This window comes from Microcebus murinus, chromosome 13, assembly GCF_040939455.1.
Source record: "Microcebus murinus isolate Inina chromosome 13, M.murinus_Inina_mat1.0, whole genome shotgun sequence".
Lineage (NCBI taxonomy): Eukaryota > Metazoa > Chordata > Mammalia > Primates > Cheirogaleidae > Microcebus > Microcebus murinus.
The window spans coordinates 68,880,703-68,903,204 of record NC_134116.1 but is presented as its reverse complement, the minus strand read 5'-3'; the positions used below and the strand labels follow the sequence as shown (position 1 = coordinate 68,903,204).

Genomic DNA, 22,502 nt, shown 5'->3' with positions numbered 1-22,502 from the left:
TTAATGGACCAGAAATTGTCATGTAACAGTGGGAACAAAACTGAAGGAGACTAGGGAAGATATAACATTAAAGTTGATAACATTTTTTGAATGTTTTCCACTTTCTAGTCAGACTTCAGCCATATATTCCATATGTCCTAAGCATCTATATGAATCAAAGGTTCTCATCTTTACTGGTAACCATGACCTTAAGAGTATTTTAGACTCATTTGGGCACCTGTAAAAAATACAGATTTTATGTCCCACGCCCTAGAGACCATGACTAAGTAAGTAAGCAGGTCTTAAGTTAGGCTTGAAATCTATGTTTAACTAATATGCTAGGTGGTTCTTTATTGAGGCAGACTGAGAAACTTGTATTAGGGCCTTGTCACTCAAAGTGTGGTCTGTGGACTCCATTCAGCACCAAGTAACCTGGGAGATGTGAGAACTGTACCATTTCAGGCTTGCAGACCAGGCTTGCAGAATGGGAATCTACAACTGAACAAGCTCTCCAGGTGATTTGTATGTATGTTAAAGTTACGGAAGTACTACTTTAGATATCCAGCCTGCCCTCCAAAGCTAAATTCTACCTTTTAGTATTTATACTAAACTTCTATTCTCAGGCTATATTCCCTGAGGAGCAGCACATAAGCTACCAAAAGATCATGAGTGGTATATACAGTCTACTGATGTTTTTGACTTTGAGCTTTGTATAACTTTTTTAAAGTTATAGCTAGTAAGAATAGTGCATGTGCTAGCCTGGAAAAGGTACAAGAAACAACCACTCTGTGAAAATAACTAAATAATTATAAAAAGTTGCATGAATAATAAATAAGAACACAGGAGAAAGAAACAGGAAAATAAATTATACAACCTCTCATCAGAATATCCCTCTCCTGTCTTCAAACATTTACACTTCATGTATATTATGGATCAGTATAGAATATCACCCAAGGTTCCTAATCTTGGTCACTGTTCTAGTATTATTAATCTTTGAAATTAACCAGTTTGAGGAAAGAAGCATTATTAGGAAATTATGAGGAAATATTACACAAAGAAAAAAGGGGCATTTCATACGTATTATGTAATATATACCATATTATTTGTTTACTATTCCTGCTCTAAACACAGTAAGATATTAAAGAATTATGTTCTTACATAACTTAATGTGAAAGAAGAATATAAGCTTCCAAAAATGACCGACTGATTTTTTGAAAAAAGTCATTTTGTTTTAAAAAGACTTAAGTTTCTTTGTTTTCTCAAGGTATAAACTACCTCATAGTAAAACTTAGGAACTTTATCTGAAAATTCATGAACTGACTCACATCCACTTCGGAAGGTATGGCCAAATTACAGGGACTCCGTTTCCACATATCTACACACTGAAAAATTAAAAACAGTATAAATACACCAAAAATTAAAAATAAGGCAAGCTTTTTGGTATAATAATAAGCTTCATTTAAAAAATATATACTTACGTTTCCTGCTTTAGAAATTTTGAGGTCATAATGCTGACCTGCTTTTCTTTCCTTCCTTTTTTGTAAGAAATCAAGTAATCTCAGCTGAGGAGGAGGTGGACAGTGAGACAGATCCTGCTGCCGATTCAGAGAGGACCTGGAATATCTCTTAAAACACCTGAAATATTAAGAAATTTAAACTAAACAAAGTTAATAAAAGACACTCAGATATGTGGATTTAAACTAGTACACAATAAATATGTAATTAAATCACAAATGTTTATAGAACACCACATGCCAAACAATGTCCTAAACACACTGGTGAAATAAAAATGAACCAGTGAAACAAAATTCCCACCACCATGGAGCTAACAGTCCAGAGGGGGAAGAAACATTCATAGGTAAACAGATATGATAATTTAAGATTTCAGATAGCAATAAGTGGTAAGAGAACACAGTATCTCGATAAGGGATAGGGAGGGCGACATTAGGGAAGGGAAGAGAGGGAAGGAAAGAACTCTGATGAAATCACATGTGAGCCCAGACAGGAATGATAAAAAGAAACTAGCTATGGAAAGACTGGGGTTGGGGCTTAGGGGAGACAACGTCTGGTATCCATCCAATATAGGCATGTAGACTCTAAAACTGCCACTCCATTCTAAGAAGCAAAATGCTGAATAATGTGAAAAATTAACAATTCTTAGATCCATCAAAGATATGGAGTCATAGAGCAAACCACTGCCCCTAAATCTGTAGAGATCACCAGGTAGAGCATTGTGGCTTGCTGGAGCTGAAACTTGTAAGTACAAATATGCGCAGGAACAAGTAGGGGAACCTTAGATATAGCATGAATTGCTAAAGGCTCAGCATGGACAAGTCTGAGAGATTAAAAACTCCAGAGGGACCCAGACACTGGGAGCCCACATATTTTTGTGAGTTTTACCCCCAGGAACTTGAAGAGGTTCTCACAATGAAAAAAATCCCCATGGGGTAGGAGGGTGGCATGGGGAGAGGAACTACTTTGAAAGATCAGGGAATGAGTATTTGAAACAGAGAGATTTTCAAATGGTACTGAGGCAGGAACAACTTTGGTTTGTTTCAAAAACAGAAAAAAGGTAGTAGGTATGACTAGAGCACCAGGGTTCACATACTAGATGAGGTCAGAGAGCAAGGTGATGGCCTTGCAGACCAAATGCTAACGTGTTTAGATTTAATGAAAAATGCTATGCTTTTAGAGGAATTTAAACAAGGGGTGGCAGGAAGTGATTTGGAGTTTTTAAAATATTACTCTTGTTTACTCACATAGTGGATAGAAAGGGAGCAAAGGTGGAAGCAGGAAGACCAATTATGAATTTATTACAGAAGTCAAGATGAAGATGATGGTGGCTTGGTATAAGGTATTGATAGCAAGAATAGAAGAATGTGGACAGGGAGATAAATGAAGACTTTACGGGACCCTGACGGATCCTAGAACTCTGTCATTATTTCCAAAGGTATACCTTTTCCTGTGAATATTCTATTTATATAGTACATTACGAAATTTAGAAAAGGGGTAAATTTTTCAAGCCTCTTCAAATTTAAAGAAGTTCCTAAGTGGGCAACCCAAATAATTATTTAAAGAATACTTAATGATGAGCCAACTAAGCTGCAATCCAAACTATTTTTTTTTATTTTATTAGAGAAGAGATAGCTAAAACATTTAAAGACAAATTATCATGTTATAAAAGACATTTAGTTATAAACTGACTTCTAAAACTGATATTTTCCTAAATCCCCAAAATAAATTATTAATACACATTGTTTCCTTAGAAGTTAATATTCACTACTAAAATTAAAAAAAAATTTTAAATTAAACTCATTACTGAAAGTATTGAAAAAATTATTCTTTCTGTTCATATTTGATCTCTTCTCAGCTTCTCTACCTTATTGGTGAACAGACTATAAAACTTAGAGGAAGTCAGTTCTCTAAAAGACTGCAGAAAATACATCACTTCAGTACAAAGCAGAGAACATTAAAAAATCGTAATACATAAAAAATATAATACAAGGTCATTAAAAATCCTATTTTCAAATTAAAAGAAAATCAGAGCACTTAAATTCTGGAGGAAGAAAGATATCACAAATAGCAAAATTTACAACTACTTGTCACAGGAATGTCTTTTGGTTCACCCTTCCACAAAGGCAATTACCGTTTCATTGGACGAGTGTTCATCTTCTGCTTGTTATAGAGTAGTCTGTTTGCAGTGCAAGTTACTGCTATAGAAGGATCAAGACACAGTGGTTCAGCTGTAGCTAGGATCAGCTGGCTCTCAAGCAAAAGTTTGTCTTCCTGAAAGGTGTAAGAGCGTATGTCAACACAAGATTTAAGATTTAAAATATGTAATCAAACGTATCACTTAATCTAGAAATATTCCCTGGAATTCTAAGAACTACAGTAAAATATAATATTTCAAGTTCCAATGCTAGCACATAAATTTCAGAAACTTGACAACATAAAGAAACTTCTAATGGAAATTCAATATAGACATACCTCGTCTTATTATACTTCGCAGATATTTCGCTTTTTTACAAATTAAAGGTTTGTGGCAACCCTGTGTTGAGCAAAGTCTACTGGAGCCATTTTTCCAACAGCATGTGCGCACTACATGTCACCATGTCACATTTTGGTAATTCTTACAATATCTCAAACATTTTCATTATTATTTTATCTGTTACAGTGATCAGTGACCTTGACGTTACTACTATAATTATTTTGGAGCACCATAAATTATGCCCATATAAAGGAGGTAAACTTAATCAGCAAATGTGTGTGTTCTGATAGCTCCACTCACTGGCCATTCCCTTGTCTTTCTCCCTCTCCTTGGGCCTCCCTAGTCTCTGAGACACAACAATATTGAAAATAGACCAATTAATAACCTTACACCCAATGGCCTTTAAGTGTTCAAGTGAAAAAGTCACAGTTCTTTCACTTTAAAATGTTTAAGCTAAGTGAGGAAGGCATGTCAAAAGCCAAGATACGCCAAAAGCTAGGAATCTCGGGCCAAACAGCCAGACAAGTTGTGAATGCAAAGGAAAAATTCTTGAAAGAAGTTAAAAGAGCTACTCCAGTGAACACAAGAATGATAAGAAAGTGAAACAGTCTCACTGCTGATAGAGAAAGTTTTAGTGATCTGGATACAAGATCAAACTAGCCACAACATTCCCTTAAGCCAAAGCCTAATCCAGAGCAAAATCCCAGCTCTCTTCAATTCTATGAAGGCTGAGAGAGCTAAGAAAGCTGCAGAAGAAAAGCTTGAAGCTAGCAGAGATTAGTTCATGAAGTTTAAGAGAACCTGCCTCCATAATATAAAAGTGCAAAGTGAAGCAGCAAGTACTGATGTAGAAACTGCAACAAGTTCATGGAAGATCTAGCTAATATAATTGATGAAGATGGCTACATTAAACAATAGATTTTCAATGTAGATAAAATAGCCTTGTATTTGAAGAATATGAGACCTTCAGAGCTCGTCAATGTCTGGTTTAAAAGCTTCACAGGAGGCCGGGCGCAGTGGCTCATGCCTGTAATCCCAGAGATAGCACTGTGGGAGGCCGAGGTGGGCAGATTGCTTGAGGTCAGGAGTTCGAAACTAGCCTGAGCAAGAGTGAGACTCCATCTCTACTATAAATAGAAAGAAATTAATTGGTCCACTAATATATATAGAAAAAATTAGCTGGGCATGGTAGCACATGCCTGTAGTCCCAGCTACTTGGGAAGCTGAGGCAGGATTGCTTGAGCCCAGGAGTTTGAGGTTGTTGTGAGTTAGGCTGACGCCACGGCACTCACTCTAGCTTGGGCAACAAAGTGAGACTCTGTCTCAAATAAATAAACAAAAGCTTCACAGGAAAGCTGACTCTTGTTAGGGGCTAATGCAGCTGGTGATTTTAAGTTGAACCCAATGCTCATTTACCATTCCAAAAATCCTAGGGCCCTTAAGAATTATGCTAAATCTACTCTGCCCATGCTCTAGAAATGGAACAAAGCCTGGATGACAGCACATTTGTTTACAGCATAGTTTATGGAATATTTTAGGCCCACTGTTGAGAACTACTGCTCAGAAAAAGATTTCTTTCAAAATATTGTTGCTCATTAATAATAACCTAGTCACCCAAGAGCTCTGACAGAAATGTACAAAGATTAATGTTGTTTTCATGCCTGCTAACATCTATTCTGCAGTTCATGGATCAAGGAGTAATTTTGACTCTCAAGTCTTATTATTTAAAAAATACATTTTATATAGCTGCTACAGTGGTTCTTCTGATGGAGCTGGGCAAAATAAACTAAACACCTTCTGGAAAGGATTTACCATTCTAGATGCCATTAAGAACATTTGTGATTCATGGGAGGTGGTCAAAATATCAATATTAATAGGAGTTTGGAAGAAGCTCATTCCAACTCTCATAGAGACTTTGAGGTGTTCATCAAGACTTCAGTAGAGTAAGTCACTGCAGATGTGGTGGAAACAGCAAGAAGAACTAGAATTAAAAGTAGAGCCAGGAGATGTGACTGACTTGCTACAATCTCATGATAAACTTTAACAGATGAGGAGTTACTTCTTTTGGATGAGTCAAGAAAGCGGTTTCTTGAGATGGAATCTACACCTGGTGAAGATGCTGTGAACATTGTTGAAATGACAAAAAAAGATTTAGAATATTCCATAAACTTAGTTGATAAGGCAGCAGCAGGGTTTAACAGGATCAACTTCAATTCTGAAAGCTATTCTACTGTGGGTAAACGCCTATCAAACAGCATCATCACATGCTACTGAGAAATCTTTCATAAAAGAAAGAGTCATCAGATGCAGCCAACTTCAGTTGTCTTATTTTAGGAAATTGCCACAACTACCCCAACCTTCAGCAACCACAACCCTGATCAGTCAGCAGCCATCCACATCAATAGAAGACACTCTACCAACAAAAAGATTATGACTCACTGAAGGCTCAGATGACCGATAGTATTTTCTGGCAATAAAATAAAAATATTTCTAAGTTAAGCTATGTACATCATTTTTTTAGACAATCCTATTGCATTGTTAATAGACTATAGTGTAGTTGACTCTTAAACAACACAGTTTTGAACTTACACATGAATTGTTTTCAATAAAAGTTAACACTGAGTGCGCCTGCCACTCCTGCTTCCCTTCCACCTTCACCTCTTCCATCTCTGCCACCCAAGACAGCAACAACAATCCTTCCTCAGCCTTCTCAACATGAACACAAGGACAAAGACCTTTATGATGATCCACTTAATGAATACCAAATATATTTTCTCTTCCTTATGATTTTCTTAGTAACATTTTTCTAGCTTACTTTATTATAAGAAAATAGTATAGAATACAGATATAAAATATGTATTAATCAACAATTTGTTATTGGTAAGGTTTCCAGTCAACAACAGGCCATTAGTAGTTAAATTTGGGGGGAGTTATAAGCTCTATGTGGATTTTCGACTTGCGTCCAGATCAGCTGTATACAAGAGCAGAGCAATTTTAAACAAGTGAGATGAAGTTACTGAAGCATTTCTTTGAAGAACTTTCACAGGTATGAAACAGCTTTACTACTATGACCCTAAAGATAAACACATCAAAGCAATGGTTCTCAAGAGGTGGAAATGGTCCAGTCAAAGCAAAGCAGACTGGTCAAGAGTAAAGGTCACGGCAACAATTTTGGGTGATGCTCAAGGCATTTTTCTTGTTGACATTTTGGAGGGCCAAAGAATGATAACGATAACATCTGTTTATTACGAGGGTCATTTAGAAAGTTAGCCAAAGCTTTAGCAGAAAAACTCCTGGGAAAGCTTTACCAGAGAGTCCTTCTCCACCATGTCAATGCTTCTGCTTATGCCTCTCACCTAACAAGGGCAATTTTGTGAGTTTCAATGGGAAATCATTAGGTATCCACCTTATGGTCCTGATTTTGTTCCTTCTGATTTCTTTCTGTTTCTTAAAAATATTTGTAAAAGGCACCCATTTTTCTATAGTTAATAACGTAAAAGAGACTTCATTGATATGGTTAAATTCCCAGGACCCTAGTTCTTTATGAATGGACTAAATAAATGGCTGGTATCATTGCTTATAGAAGAAGTATCTTGAACTAGATGTAGTTTATGTTGAAAAATAAAGTTTATATTTTTTAATCTTTATATTTTAATTCCATTTTCCCATGAACTTTCTGAAGTCTCTTATTTGCTGTTGAGCAAGAACTAAAGGGTCAACCAGCTATTCTCAGGGGTAAGATAATTCCCCTAGTTCTAAGGCAATCAGTATAAATGGCAAAGATAGACATGCTAGGTCCGTTTTAGAATCTTAGATAATAAAAAGTCAGTATCTATCTGTGGCTATGTTAAAAGCAAAATATTTTTCTTCTGTTTGCAGATATAAAGAACTAAGTTTCACACTGAACACATTAAGTCGGCCTGACCCTGACATGGTCCTCAGCAACTTGAGAGATTACTGAATGTAAAAAGGGACCCTTAACTTCTAAAGGTCATAAAGGAATCCCAGTTTTTCACAAAAGGTGTCAAATTTTATTCAAGAATAAAAAGATGAGCAAAAATTACTTTTGCTTAACTTAATAAGTTTTATTTTCATCCTATATTTTGCCTATTTGGGATAAAAAAAAATAACTAACCTGGGTCCATTTATGGTTATCACTTGTTATTGAATGCACATCACAGATTAAAGTCTAGAAGAAATAAAAATTTTAAAACCCATTAATCTATATGCAAACATATAAAGACATTTAATAAATAAAACTTCAACTAAAAACAAAAATAATATCCAAACACTCCTTACCTGCATCGTTGGACGTAAGAGAATGTGCCTGCTTTGGTAACCAGGAGATTTCATATTACTGGACTGCCTGTAATCACGTATTTCTGCTATGACACATCCACAATGAAAAATATTCACCTATTTTGGGTAAAAATATTTATGTAACTATTATTTTTCAAAAGCCCAAATAAGTGGGCTTATATGAAATTTTTCACATTATTCACACTCATGTACTATTTCTGGCCACTCATACACTCTTCAATAGATTTCCCTTTATACAGTGAATTTAACAGCATATAACTTTTTAAGTTAATGTTCATCACTGTGACTCAAGAAGCAGTTTAAAACTGTTAAAATGGTTTCTAATTATAGACTGGCTTTGGCATCTACAAAGTCAACAGATTGACATTTGGCATTTATATACTATTAATGCTACAGATCCTTGGAACTGCTGTTCTTCTGAAGCTCACTGGCTCACTGTTATACTTTGCTAACTTCGTCATTATTATAAAGTTTTTGTTGTCATAAACTGCCAATAGACCGTGCCAGAGTTTCAGCTTCTAGATGTAACTTTTATATTTGCTCTGCTAAATTTCCAGAAATAAAATCCTAGCCTATTTTAACAAGAGAAAAGCTAACTATAAAATTCAAATGAAAAATATTGTTTTCCAGTCTTCTCTACACTCAAAAGTAAGACGCTCTTTATCATTGAGGTCTTGCTAATTATAACTTGCCAAATGGACACTCACAATATCACATATTTTACCTATTCAGAACTTTTAGTGGGTACTGTGACCTCCATGTTATCAGTCATTTCTAGCCTCATTCTTTTAAATAAATATTTTCTAAGCAACTACAATGCATACTATGTGTTAGTCACTATCCAAGAAGCTTCACAGATTCAGTGGTGGGGTAACACTCAGAGTAGGAAGACAGGCAATAAACATGTAAACAAAACAAGATAATTTAGATAGTGATGAATGCCACATAGGAAATACATAGGGAGGGACTAATTTAGAACGTATGCTCAGCTAAAAACCTCTTTGAGGAAGTGATGTTTCAGCTGAGATATGAATCATAAGAAAAGGCCAGACATCTGGAACAGATGGTTCCAGATAGAAGAGCAGATGAAAAGGCCTTACTGTAGGAATAAGCTTGGCGTGTGTTAGTATGGAAAGAAGGCAGGGGTGGCTGGAGTGTAGTGAGTAAGGTTAAGAATTAGGAGATAAAGACAAACAGGAAAGCAGGGGTTTTGTCTAGTAAGAGAACACTGGAGAACTTTAAGCAGGGATATTTGCTTTTTTGTTTTCTGTTTTTGTTCTGTAAACTTAATCTGGCTGTCTGTGCAGAGCTGACTTCTGGGGTTCTGGAATAAAAGCAGGGAGTTCAGCAAGGTAACCATGGCAGGTCATGACCATAGAGCTGACATTTGTAGATGGACTGAATGTATAAGGTAAAGTATGGTCATCTGTTAGACTGAAGAGACTGGTGATGGAACTGGTTTGGAGGTAAAAAAAAAAGTTCTGTTTCTATCATGTTAAATTTGAAGAGCCTATTATATATCCAAGTAAATACTTAAGTTAGGAATGTGGTAGAATGGTCATGGAGAGACATATAAGTAAGGGATTAAGTAACATTGTAAAAACCCATGAAACCGGTAGAGATCATTCAGGAAGAGAATATTACTAAAAGATGAAGACAGAACCTAAGACTGAGTCCCAAGACTCGTACATATTTATGGATGGAACAAAACTGATAGCAAAGAAAACGAAAGGATTAGAGAAGGAAGAAGAAAACCTGGAATGTGATGTCTTACAAACCAGAAGAGGGCATTTCTTTTTTTGTTTTGTTTTTATTTTTGAGACAGAGTCTCGCTTTGTTGCCCAGGCTAGAGTGAGTGCCGTGGCGTCAGCCTGGCTCACAGCAACCTCAAACTCCTGGGCTCATTTTTCTATATATATTAGTGGACCAATTAATTTCTTTCTATTTAGAGTAGACACAGGGTCTCACTCTTGCTCAGGCTGGTTTCGAACTCCTGACCTTGAGCAATCCGCCCGCCTCGGCCTCCCAGAGTGCTAGGATTACAGGCGTGAGCCACTGCGCCTGGTCGAAGAAGGGCATTTCAAGGGGTTAGTTTTTTGCACTGAACTTTGCTAAGAGACAAAATAAAATGAGAACACAAAAGTGACCAATGGATTTGGTGCCATGGAGATCACTGGTAACTTTGACAAAAGCAGCCTCTGTAAAATGATGTCATAATGCCAAATAAAGTGGGTAGAGGAAAGAATGGGATGTGAAAAAAAGGAGATGATAATCATAGACAACTCTGAGTAGTTTTGCTGTCAAGAGGGATAGAATTATACAGCAGTAGCTGAAGAAGGATATGGGGTCAAGGGAGGATTTTTTTTTAAAAGTTGAGAGATACAGCTTAAGTATATCTTATCTGAAATGCTTGGAACCAAAAGTGTTTCAGATTTTGGAATATTTGCATTATATTACTTAGGTTAAGCATCTCTAATCCAAAAATCCGAAATCTAAAACATTCCCAAAAGCATTTAAGTGTCATGTGGCTGCTCAAAAAGTTTTGATTTTAGAGCATGTGGGTTTCGAATTTTCAGATTTGGGATGCTCAACATGTAGTACAGTATGCTTGCATTATGTATCTACTAGCAAAGAAAAAATGAAAGAGAGGGAAGTTATAGTTGCAAGTCCTTCAAAAGGAAGGGGAGAATCCAGAAAACAAATGGCAGGAATAGATACCTTTGGAACACCATACTTCACCCATTTTAAAAGGAAGACAGGCAGAAAGTGTGGAAAGATGTAGGGATAATTGTTGACTGGTGTTAGAAAGAAACAGAGTTCTCATGTGATGGCTTCTTTTTCCTCAGTGAAGTATACAACAAGACTGGGGTTAAGCCAAGGCAGTAGGAAGCAAAGAGGCCAGGACAAGAGAGTGATTACCTAGCCTGGCTATGTATGAAGAGATGTACAGATCTCTTCAGTTTCTGGTCCCCAAGTGAGAAACTTCACAAATATTCAAAGTAGTTTTTTTCATAATTTCTTGATTGTAACAATAGGGAGATTTCCAATTAAGCCACTTGCTACTGCAATTTTAGAAGAACTATGTCTATATGTCCCAGTATAGCCTAAATGTTAAATATCCCACAATAAACCAATTTCCATAAAGCTATGTATAATGTCTCATTTCATGATTCTAAACACTGTTGGAAACACTGATAAAGACTAAATATCATCTAGCACAAAACACCATATAGCCATTTATAGAAGATAAATATGTACACACATATAAACATGACATATATGTCATATACATATAACAAATGTAAGGACATTTTAAAGAGAAAAACTTTGTACCTGAGATTTTTCTAGGAGATCAACCAAAATAGGAGGTAATTCTTCTGCATCCAAGTATTCAAGCAATTCCCCTTCTTCATAAGGCAGTCGAATGGTCTCAGAATCTTAATTTTAAAACATAAAGTTTAAAAAAAGATAAGACTAACTGAAAAGCTTAGTTGTATAATTTATGTGACTCTTCATAAAAAATATATTAAAACCAAAAGGCTCTCCTAATGTCCTTCTCTTTATCTAGGTCTTAGAGATGAATCACATTATATATTGCTAAATGACTTAAATGTATAAAATTATAAATAAGAGAGTGAAAAAAAGCCTAACATATTATAGAAAAACATGTGGCATAACATCACAATCCAAGTCACAGCCAGAAGCAAAATAATCAGAATATGATATAATAAAATTCTAATATCAAAGTAACTGAAAGTTTGTTAAAGACTCATTAATCTAATCTGGAAATCAGAGTGATAATTTAGTACCTCATCTGAAAATAGTCACTTTTAGAACAAAATTCTCTTGGTATTAACACTTCACAATTAATTATCAACACAAGAAAAAGTTCTTAACTAGGTGAGTTCCTTACAGAATTCCTATTATATCAAAATTTTAGATGCCTCTTTAGTGAAATCTGAGTATATTTTAAGACTCTATTTTCATATTCACATTAATAGAAATACTTTTAATATACAGAAGTTACTCAAAAGGCAGTGAGTATGCTTAATTTTGAATGTTTCAGACTCAGAGTATATTTAAAATGCAGAAGGAGGCTGGGTGCAGTGGCTCATGCCTGTAATCCTAGCACTCTGGGAGGCTGAGGAGGGTGGATTGCTCAAGGTCAGGAGTTCAAAACCAGCCTGAGCAAGAGCAAGACCCCGTCTCTACTCTAAATAGAAAGAAATTAATTGGCTAATTAAACATATATATATATGTATATATGTATATATATATATATATATAAAAAATTGGCCAGGCATGGTGGTGTATGCCTGTAGTCCCAGCTACTTGGGAGGCTGAGGCAGGAGGATCACTTGAGCCCAGGAGTTTAAGGTTGCTGTGAGCTAAGCTGACGCCATGGCACTCTAGCCCAGGCAACAAAAGTGAGACTCTGTCTCAAAAAAATAAAATAAAATGCAGAAGGAAACACATACCTTAAAACATCTTATACTATCTTAAAATATAAACAGCAATAGAATGAAAGGAAATTTTAACAATCATTTAAAAGTTATACCTTTCATAATTTAACTTCAAAGACGTATCAATTAGAATAATTTTCAAATGCATGTTCAGGAAGGATAACCATATTAGAGATAATTTCCAACATATTAGAGATAATTTCTAATATTCTAACAAAATATATCATACAGAGGAAAATGGGATCAAAATCTGCTTTTACTGCCAAGTCATCTCTGATCCAAAGGACAGTTTAACAGGTTTAAAAACTACTGTTAAAAAACAGAACATCCTGCCTGGCAGAGGTATTTTGTGACAGTTGTACTTTGGAGGGTCTTACCTGATCCATTTTTTCCCCTGAGCATCAGAGAATATCCCTCATTTCCTGGGTACAGATTGACCACTAAACATGACAAATTCTCTTGCATAACAAGCTTCTCTAACAAATTCACATTTCTTCTTAATTTCTGCTTTAAAAAGAGGCAGAGCTCATGAAAATAATCCCGTATAATCTTAACAAATAAAGTTATGATTTAACAAAATCAGACCTGAATTAATGTTTTGGTGCTCCTTCTACATTATATTCCGTAACATATGGGAAGGTTCACAAAACTATAGCCACTATGGAGACAGCTATATGAACTTAATTTTAATCTACTATATTTTATACAAATTAATTCATATAAAAATTGGTGATCTATAAAATAATACTTAAAGTATGTACTTTTGACTAAATTAAGTAAAAAATTAAAATATATAAATAAGCAAAATATAAAACCACTTAATGTAAATATATAAAACATAGATGTATATAATTAAATATATTAAGTATAATCCTAATATAAATGAAAAATTTAGAGCTTCCTTTGCTTGTATGGCAATAATTACACATTTATTTCTTAAATATTTTATAGCATAAATAAGACACAAATAAGTTCAACAGCTCTAAGCTGAAATGTTGAACTTAATGTATCTAATTGGTAGAAGGAAGTAAGCAATTAAGACAATTTTCTGCAAATTCAATTTTAACAGCTCATTAGAAACCACTGTGCTTAAAAAAAAATCAATCAGCAAATGGACATACATCAAAATCGATGATTTTAAAAATGTCTGATTTAAAATAAAATCCACTTATAAATATAACAAATTCTTTCATCACATCTGATTTTGGAAAGACATCTGAATCAACAGAGTATTTATTCTTGCAAGATCTCAAACAAAATCTGTTTTGAATACTTCTAAATACATATTAATATATATTAAACATATCATATATACAGCCATATGCAGAGGGGAATTATAAATTCTTGATCTATCATCACCATAGAATTATAATAAGCAGTTTGAGAATGAAAAAAAAGGGCAAACAACTCTTAACCATATTGATGTTAAATTTTTAAAAAAATAGTAAAGAGAGACTAAAAGAGAAAACTCTCATAATTTGACTTAAGACAGAATTAGATAAATTCTGACAGCATATGTACCTCTTCAGGCAAACAAGTTGGCCACCACTGAGTTGATCCGTTTAGACTAGAGGTAGGAAAATTACTTTTTTAAAGGGCCAGATAGTATTTTAGGTTTATGGGCCAAATAGTTTGTGCTACAACTATTCAACTCTGCCTTTGTACTTCATAAGCAGCCATAGATAATATGTAAACCAACATGTGTTGTGCATTGCAATAAAAATTTATTTATGAAAACATGCAGTGGACCAGATTTGGCTGTTGGACAGTGGCTTACCAACCCCAATAGAGACTCTTAATGTATGCATGTATCTATCCTGTCTTAATTCTGTTTCTGAGGTGATAGATAGTACATTATATTGATTGTGGAGACAGTTTTACAGAGTATATACTATTTTTCATGTCAAAACTTAAAAAATATATTAAATGCGTAATTTTTGTATGTCAAATATACTTCAATAAAACTTACAGAAAACATATTGTAAGATTTATTTATAAATCTAACAATTTTTTTTCCTAATTTAAAGATTTTAAAGGTTAGACACTACTGAATTCCACCAGTTTTTGCTTAAATGCTAAGATGGTGCTCATTTCTACGTTAAAGACAGACAACAGAAGCTTATGGAGACCTCTAAGGTCCTTCTAATATGAGGGTTCAAAAGATACCAAGAAATCAATTTCTACTACATTTCTACTGCCCATACCTTTATACTAAATAAAAATGAATTAAGTTAAACTAGCTATGAATTCATTTTATTACCACATTTGAATTTCCTACATGTCCTGTAATCGCTTTGACTTTCCAGTGCAAATCACCATCAGGAAATAGCTTACTTTTCTCCTGTCTTAAGTTTACAAATCACTTCTCAAGGAGAAGTAGAAGCAAAAGATAAGATGTATCTGTGACTTTGCTTATGACTTCCCAGAGAGATACTGTCATTCAGTAAACACTGTTCCTTCACTCCTACCTCAGCAGATGATCAGTTTGGTGCCAGTTTAGCCAGGGCTCTGGGTTAACTGTGGAACTGACTAGAGTCTGGTTACAAAAGATGTTGGCTGACTCACAAAAATATAAATCATTAAATGCTTAATATATAACTCCTCAAATTTCCCTCTTCTCCATCTCAAAAGCCACAATACCATAAAAAATTTATATTTACCTTAACCTCAGGCTCTTTTTCACATTCTTCAATATATAAGTCATAAAGTTTTTGAAATACAGATTTCCTAAAAAAAATTAATAAAACAAAGATTATACAAAATAATGTTAATATAGTAATCATATAAGTGTTATTTTAGTTTTTTTCTAAGTTTTTACATATTTTCCCTAATTTCCCAAAAGTTGTGTATGATAGCTAACATCAACTTAGAAATTCCTAATATATGCAAAGAATCTATAACATTTCTAGCTCAGTGCCTAGTAGGAATGCAATAAATAGTGATTATCATATTTCAATGAATCTAAGATGTCATCAATTAATTAAATATTCCTACCTTCCACTTGACAGGTATTTCCTTTTAGGAGGTCTCTGTCGAGCACTTTCAATGACATACTAAAAAAGAAAAGTTTATGAAAACAGCTTGCCTTTTGCTTTTCTGCATAAGCAACTGTATTGAGTATATCTAAAACATATGTAAGGCTAAAAAGGCTATTCACTAAAGTCCCTGACTCATGTTAAATTATACCTTATAGGTATAATTTAACAACTTCTAAGTATATGTTACAAACAAGTGAAATTTAAACTGCACTAAAACGTAGCACAGTATTTCACTGCTATAAGCAAAATCGTTAAGTTTTACAACTGTGACTTCACAGGACAGAACTATTCTCAATATGCTTTATGATTGTCCAGAATATGCTTAATGTATGAAAAATTGTATATCTAACTGCAAGGACTCTAATTTTTTTTAGGTATTTTCCCCTTTAATTGAGTAATTAGAAAACTTGTCAAAACAGGAAAACATAATTTTAGAAATTCTATGTCCTTGTTCAAGTAATTTTGCTTCCGTAGCATCATTATCCATGGATTCCAAGTAACACACGATCCAAACATCACCTGGTATTTTTACATATTTACAGCAAAATTATTTGCAAACTTGTCCTAAAAGAATATTAATAAACTCCTTTGAAAAACACATACAAAAATCTCTTAAAACTGAGTTTTTGCCAATTAAAGACAATACTATTTCAATATGTAACTTAGTCACGCCTCACCTCTGCACGATCCAAAGCTAGTTCTAAAGCTTGTTGCTGTAAAAAGTAAATAGTGTATTTGGTAATATTAGTTATTTTCATAAAAATAATTTAATATACATTTAACATTTGTAATTAAGTGTTTAAATGTGTTTCATTTTCTAAAACAGGTCTAATGTATTTTCTTTTCTCTCCTCCACCCCCATTATATGATCAACATATGTAACACAGAAAAAAATACTGCAGTCTTGGGCACCTGAACAACAAACTAGATAAGAAATGCTTACATGGTATCTCTGGTCAATGCTTGTGAGAATGATATAGGAGAGAGCTAGACATGGTAGCTATCACCACTTTATAAACTTTAATTTCTTCAATATTCTAAGAGCACCATTTAAGAAAATATACTGCCATAAATATGCAATCAAAGTGAAGCAAAGACTAACTCTCCTAATCTGCTAGAAATCCTGAAAATCGGGAGTGGTTGTGCTGGTCTCTAACATCAACAGGGAAATTCATAATACATTAATGCAAAGAACCTTTAATATAAAGTCTCTCCGTAGGGATGCAGTAAATGATGACTAACTACACCATTACCATGTTTCAATGAATTTAAGATGCCATCAATTATAAGCATGCATCATTATTTTAGGTAATTTAAAGAAAAAAATATGATGTCAATTTAATTGTAAGATATTGATTATACATGCATCACCAATTTGGTAATATTAAATTAAAAGAAAATCCATCTTAGAATTGTTTAAATATAGTATTACTACATGTAAGGTTTGAGATCTACTAGAAGATCCCTATCCTTCAGCTATTTCTTAGAGATCCTTATTTTAAGGCAAAAGAGAGAAATATGAAGAAGGTAAGCTATGTCTTCCTCATTTATAAAGCTTTCTTTTCTAAAGACACACACATAAAAAACATTAGGTTCTAAACAAAGTTAAACAAATATACAGGTGATTTCTCTTTCTAGTTTTTTGTTTTGTGTACCATGCAGAGTTACAGTATTTTTTATTCACAATGATAGTCATTTTAAAATTTCATTCAGGGGCACAGAAATTTAATTTTTTTTACAAGGACCTAAATTTTTCTGTTTTATTTTTCATATTCTAATAATTCATCCTACCAAGTTGCATGTGGTAAACACTCCTAGCACCCACAAAAACCCAGGAGGGTAGGGGGGAGAACAAATATTGTCATCTTTCGTAACTCATGGGAAGTTTTATATGATCCTGCCTCTCCAGCCCTAAGGATTAAAAATTTGTATGATTACAAAAATAATTGGCCTTTATTTATTTTTTAATTTAATTTTCTTCCATTTTGTCTGCATTCAAGGAAAGCTGACCTTGTTAGACTGCAATCAAAAGCAACCCACATTATCAAACATCTAAATGTAGTAAGTGAAGTCTGAAATTTGCCATCATTTCAAAAGGTTCAGTTAAAATAAATCTATATCAGTTTACTTTATTAAAAAATCTTAAAGGAACAGATTCCTAATGAAACTGGTTCCAGAATGCAAGATAAGATTCCTGAATATAACCCTATTCAGCATGAAAATATAACTCTGGATATACACTCTTGACAAACACATAAGGTTCTTTTAAATTTTGGCCATGAAACTTTAAAGTATGTTTATATGAAAACATTATAATAAACACAGTAAAATATATACTCTTGCACAATTTTAAATAGTCATCTCAAGTAAATTAATTAAATCTTCTGAAATCGAAACTTTAAAAGGTCTACTGAGATATACCTGCATATGTAAACACAAGCATCATTCATTCACTGCCTCTTTCAAATACTTAAGATAGAAATGATTAAGTAATATAGATATAAAATATAAGGTGAGATCAGAACCCCGCTGTGCCAGTTCTACTTTTCTCTAACAGGGCACAGGTAGATAGGCAAGATCCCAAGAGGAGAAGGAAGATATTTAAATGTTTTCTGAGTTTTGTGTCACAGAACTGGGGTTTATCTGAATGAATAACATGGTGGTCAGTGTTCATTTACCCTCTGTCAAATAAATGCACCTTCTTTAAAACATCTGAAAGTGTTTCTGCACCCCCCCATGGCCTTTAATTTTTTAACTACAAAAGTCAAATGCCTACTCCTATGTATGTTTAGTGACCATAAGTCAGTGAACAGAAATGTGTCATTAGAAGGCTAGCACTGATGCTGCTTAAAACACGTTACACATAGTAAGAAGGTTACATTTTCAAAAAAATTTTTTTTAAATCTAAAAAGGAGCTTTAAAATATGAAAAACCTATTACTACGCCCTCCAAAAAAACTATTTGTATTTATACTCATTCTCTTTGCCATTGACTTGGAATATGGTAGACAAATATTTTTAATGCTTCATAAATATAAGCACATGGATTATCTGTGTAACTTGGATGTAATAATTATAAGATTGAATTGAGACAGGAGCCACATATTTTATGGAGAAGATTTTGTACATGATTGCTAAGTGAATTTCCAATCAGGATAATTTGCACAGCTTCCAAGAAAATTTCTGTATATATAATACAAATATTTTTATGATGATGAAGGAAGAGAAACATTCTAAAACACAAATTTGAACTACTGAAGTGTAGCTTACCATTATGGCATAAAATAGGGAGTCCAAAAAGAAGAAAAAAATTATGTGTGCTGATGAAGCGAGGTGAAAACCATGTCCTTAGTATCGATCTTATAATACTGTAAAAGCAAAAACAACAAAAACCCAATATTAATATAAGGCTATTAAGAGAAAGAAATGAAATGATTTAGGAATTACCAAGGAAAATTACTTCAGGCACATATATTTTTAACAGTTTTTAATAATGTGCAACAATAAAATTCATGTAACACTACCTATCCACTCATTGCTGAAAAAAGGTTTTAACTAGGTAGGGCAAAATACAATTTGCAAGTTAAAATCATTACTCACTGTCTTCAAAAATATTTAAAGTCCCTGAAGAAAAACAATAAATGCTTTTTAATCTTTTCTCTATCACCACTATTGCTGTTCTTCTTGTTTTCCTCTGTATCATTCAAATTAGCCTGCCCACTGGCCTTGATCACTATACAGTTCATTTTGCTTAGGTTTCATTCATGCCTGATAAAAAAAACTCTACTGATAGTCCCCCAAATTCCCCAAGCTCCATTTTTCAGATGCAGCTACAATCTTCTAGCCCTTTCCCTCCTCAAGAAAACTAGACATTCATGAAGACTCTCATTCCCCTAACACAGGGGTTCTCATCCTGGCTGTGTGACAGAGTAACCTGAGAAGCTTTAACTAGTGGACTGCCCATGCAGTCCCCAGAGAGATTCTGATTAACTAGTTTGCAGTGGGGCACAGTGATCATAATTTTGGGGGTTCCCCAGATGGGTCAAATGTACTGCCAGTGTTGAAGTCCACTGCTGTATTCTCTCTGCCTAGCACAGTGAGAGTACATTAACATTCACTCTGAGAGTGATGGTAAATAAAGTTTTTTATCTATTTCTTTTACCTAACTCCGTGTAACCATCGCTATGTCTATACATCTGAGCTAAAGCATAACTTCTGATGACAGAAAATAAGATTTTCCATGTAAAACTATTTTGTTTTGTTTTTAGTGAAACCCAAAGCTTAGGTTTTTGCCAGTTCAGGTTAAAAAAAGAAAAAAAGAAGAAAGAAAACTAAAACAAATGGGCTAAGCTCCTAATACATCATAGGTACAAGTTCTATTAATAGTAATAATCATTTTTAAAAATGAGTAAGACATTAATCCTGCCCTTGAGAGTTCATAGGAGGTTTAAGGTGAATTTAAGATGAAAAATTTGACCACTGAATCTAAGGATCCACTATATACTTACAGACAAAATGTGATGACTTTAAGATTTTTTGTCACTAAATCGGGAAAGGGGTTTACTAACTTTAAATTATTTAAGTCCCGCACACAAAAACTTAACTTTGTATACTTCTTACAAAACAAACACTCTCTACACAGAATTTACTAGAACCTGTGAGGAAATCACTATAATCACTATGATCGATTCCATTTTACAGAATAAGGAGCTCAGAATGAGTGACTTTCCCAAGATCACGGACCTACACCTGAATTCAGAGCTCCCTCAATATCTAATTTTACATTCTAATAATAATACACCCTTCAGACCAAGCCAGAACCCGTCTTTGATTTTTTAAAAAAACATTTAAAATAAGGACTTGATTCTGCTCAGACACTAATATAAATTTTTCTTAATTTTGATCTAACTATGTAGTACACTGTACTCAATCTAACTCTGAAAACCTTGCTAATCGCTTTACATTTCGAGTCCTGGTGGGATTCCGATGGGCTGTAGTCCGGAAGACGCAGCCCCCCACTACGCGGTGGTGACGGGACATGGCTTCCAGGGGCAGCGATTCTCCAACCTCACTTCTGAACGCCCGGTAACCACACTGAGGATCAGCAATTAATACAATTCTAAATGTCACTATCAATCCATTGATTTTTTTGATCGACCTGAGTCTTTCAACTACACGAGATTTGGAACAACTTGGGCTTTACCTGTACAACGCCGCCAACTCCACAGGGGAGCGACCAGCCTTTATTCAATATGGACACCAAAACGCCGCCTCCGCAGAAGCGCTACGCAAAATTCTTGCGAGTTTCCGACAACACCTGTATCTGGAACCCAAAAATCAAACTAAAATTAAAAGCGCGGCTTAGCAGCACTGCGACAGGCAACGGCAGCAACCGCGAGGACCGTGGCTGGCTCAATCCCCGCCGGGCCCAACGTCTCTGGGGACATCGTTCCTCCTGCGGGCTCTGGGAAGCGGCCTGCTCACCTCTGACCCCGGCCAGATCTCGCGCGCCTAACCGGTCCGCCTGCCCGCCGTGGGCTCGTCCCACCCACCAGCCACCGCCCGCCTGTGCCGGCCGCAGCCGCGCTAGGCCTCAAGACTGCACCGCCAGCTCGGCCACTATGCCAACCCACCCCTTCGGCGGCTGGGTGCCTGAGCCTGGCCAACCGCCTGTTCCGGCGGCCGCACTTCCGACTAAGGCTGGGCCGCGAGGCGGGGCCGGCGGGCGGAAGGGGCGGGGCTTGGAGGGCGGGGCTGCAGCCGGGATGCTAGAGAGCTGGGGGTAGTACCGGCCCCGGACGATTCTCGCGATACCCACTCAGGTCTGGGCGCGAGGCGCATCCCACGAGCTTATGCTGAAGCTCGGCGCCCGCGTCTGCGAAGTGGACGGGTGGGTGTAAGTGTTATTTGCATGGAAGACGACCCTATTGAATTTCTAGAGTGAAAACTTGGAACTGGCTTTCCTTTTTTGCCCAGCTCATGCAAATGCTGCCCAAGCTCATCCAAATCTACATTTACCGTTCCAGTCTGTACAACCTTCTTGGAATATCAAGTGCCAATGAGTTGAATGTTTTTTTAAAAAATGACCCCAGAGAAAGGTTCTAAAAATTCAGAAACCACAATACCAGCACACTTTGTAAGGTCTCTTTGTAATTTGGCACCTTCGAACAAATTTGATTGTTGAGGAATAATTTTTTTTAATTGAGGTGAAATTCACAGAACATCAAATGAACCGTTTTAACGTGTACAGTTCGATGGCATTTAATAAATTCACTATGTTGTGCAGCCATCACCTCTAGCTAGTTCCAAAACAAGACATTTTCATCACTACAAAATAAAACCTGAACCCATTAAGCATTTATTCCCATTCCTCCCTCTCTCAGCCTTTGGCAAATATCAATCAGCTTTCGGATTCTTCTGGATATTTCATATAAATGGAATATGTGACCTTTTGTGTCTGCTTTCACTTAGCATGATGGTTTGCAGGTTCACCTTGTATACCTTGTAACATGTATCAGTGCTTCATTCCTGTTTATGGCTATTACTACCCTGTATATAGATGCCAAAATTTTACCCATCCATCCATTTTTGGACATTTGCGTTGTTTTCACTTTCAGGCTGTTGTAAATAGTGCTCCTATAAACATTTGTGTACAAGTATTTGTTTGACTCCCTGTTTTCAGTTATTCTGGGTATATACTTAGGAGTGGAATTTC

The 22,502-nt window shown here is 35.2% G+C and overlaps 1 protein-coding gene across 15 annotated transcripts in view; it reads right to left on the bottom strand.

The window, feature by feature from the left end:
- The window catches only part of SUPT20H (SPT20 homolog, SAGA complex component), a 42,770-nt gene extending 21,265 nt beyond the window's left edge, over nt 1–21,505 (bottom strand). For 3 of the 15 annotated variants that reach the window (XM_012748080.3, XM_012748088.2, XM_012748083.3), the window contains exons 1-13: nt 21,272–21,504; nt 20,991–21,110; nt 19,058–19,155; nt 16,466–16,501; nt 15,745–15,803; nt 15,411–15,477; nt 13,128–13,257; nt 11,621–11,724; nt 8,267–8,383; nt 8,103–8,156; nt 3,626–3,765; nt 1,458–1,614; nt 1,305–1,361 (exon numbers count right to left, since the gene is read on the bottom strand). In XM_012748080.3, the coding sequence (XP_012603534.1) occupies nt 1,305–1,361; nt 1,458–1,614; nt 3,626–3,765; nt 8,103–8,156; nt 8,267–8,383; nt 11,621–11,724; nt 13,128–13,257; nt 15,411–15,477; nt 15,745–15,803; nt 16,466–16,501; nt 19,058–19,060 (924 nt within the window). In that variant the 5' untranslated portion in view covers nt 19,061–19,155; nt 20,991–21,110; nt 21,272–21,504. Of the gene's footprint in view, nt 1–1,304; nt 1,362–1,457; nt 1,615–3,625; nt 3,766–8,102; nt 8,157–8,266; nt 8,384–11,620; nt 11,725–13,127; nt 13,258–15,410; nt 15,478–15,744; nt 15,804–16,465; nt 16,502–19,057; nt 19,156–20,990; nt 21,111–21,271 lie in introns of all 15 variants that reach the window. The other 12 variants (XM_012748089.3, XM_012748092.3, XM_012748086.3 and 9 more) reach the window with 11 other exon arrangements.
- Between the last annotated feature and the right edge of the window lie 997 nt (nt 21,506–22,502).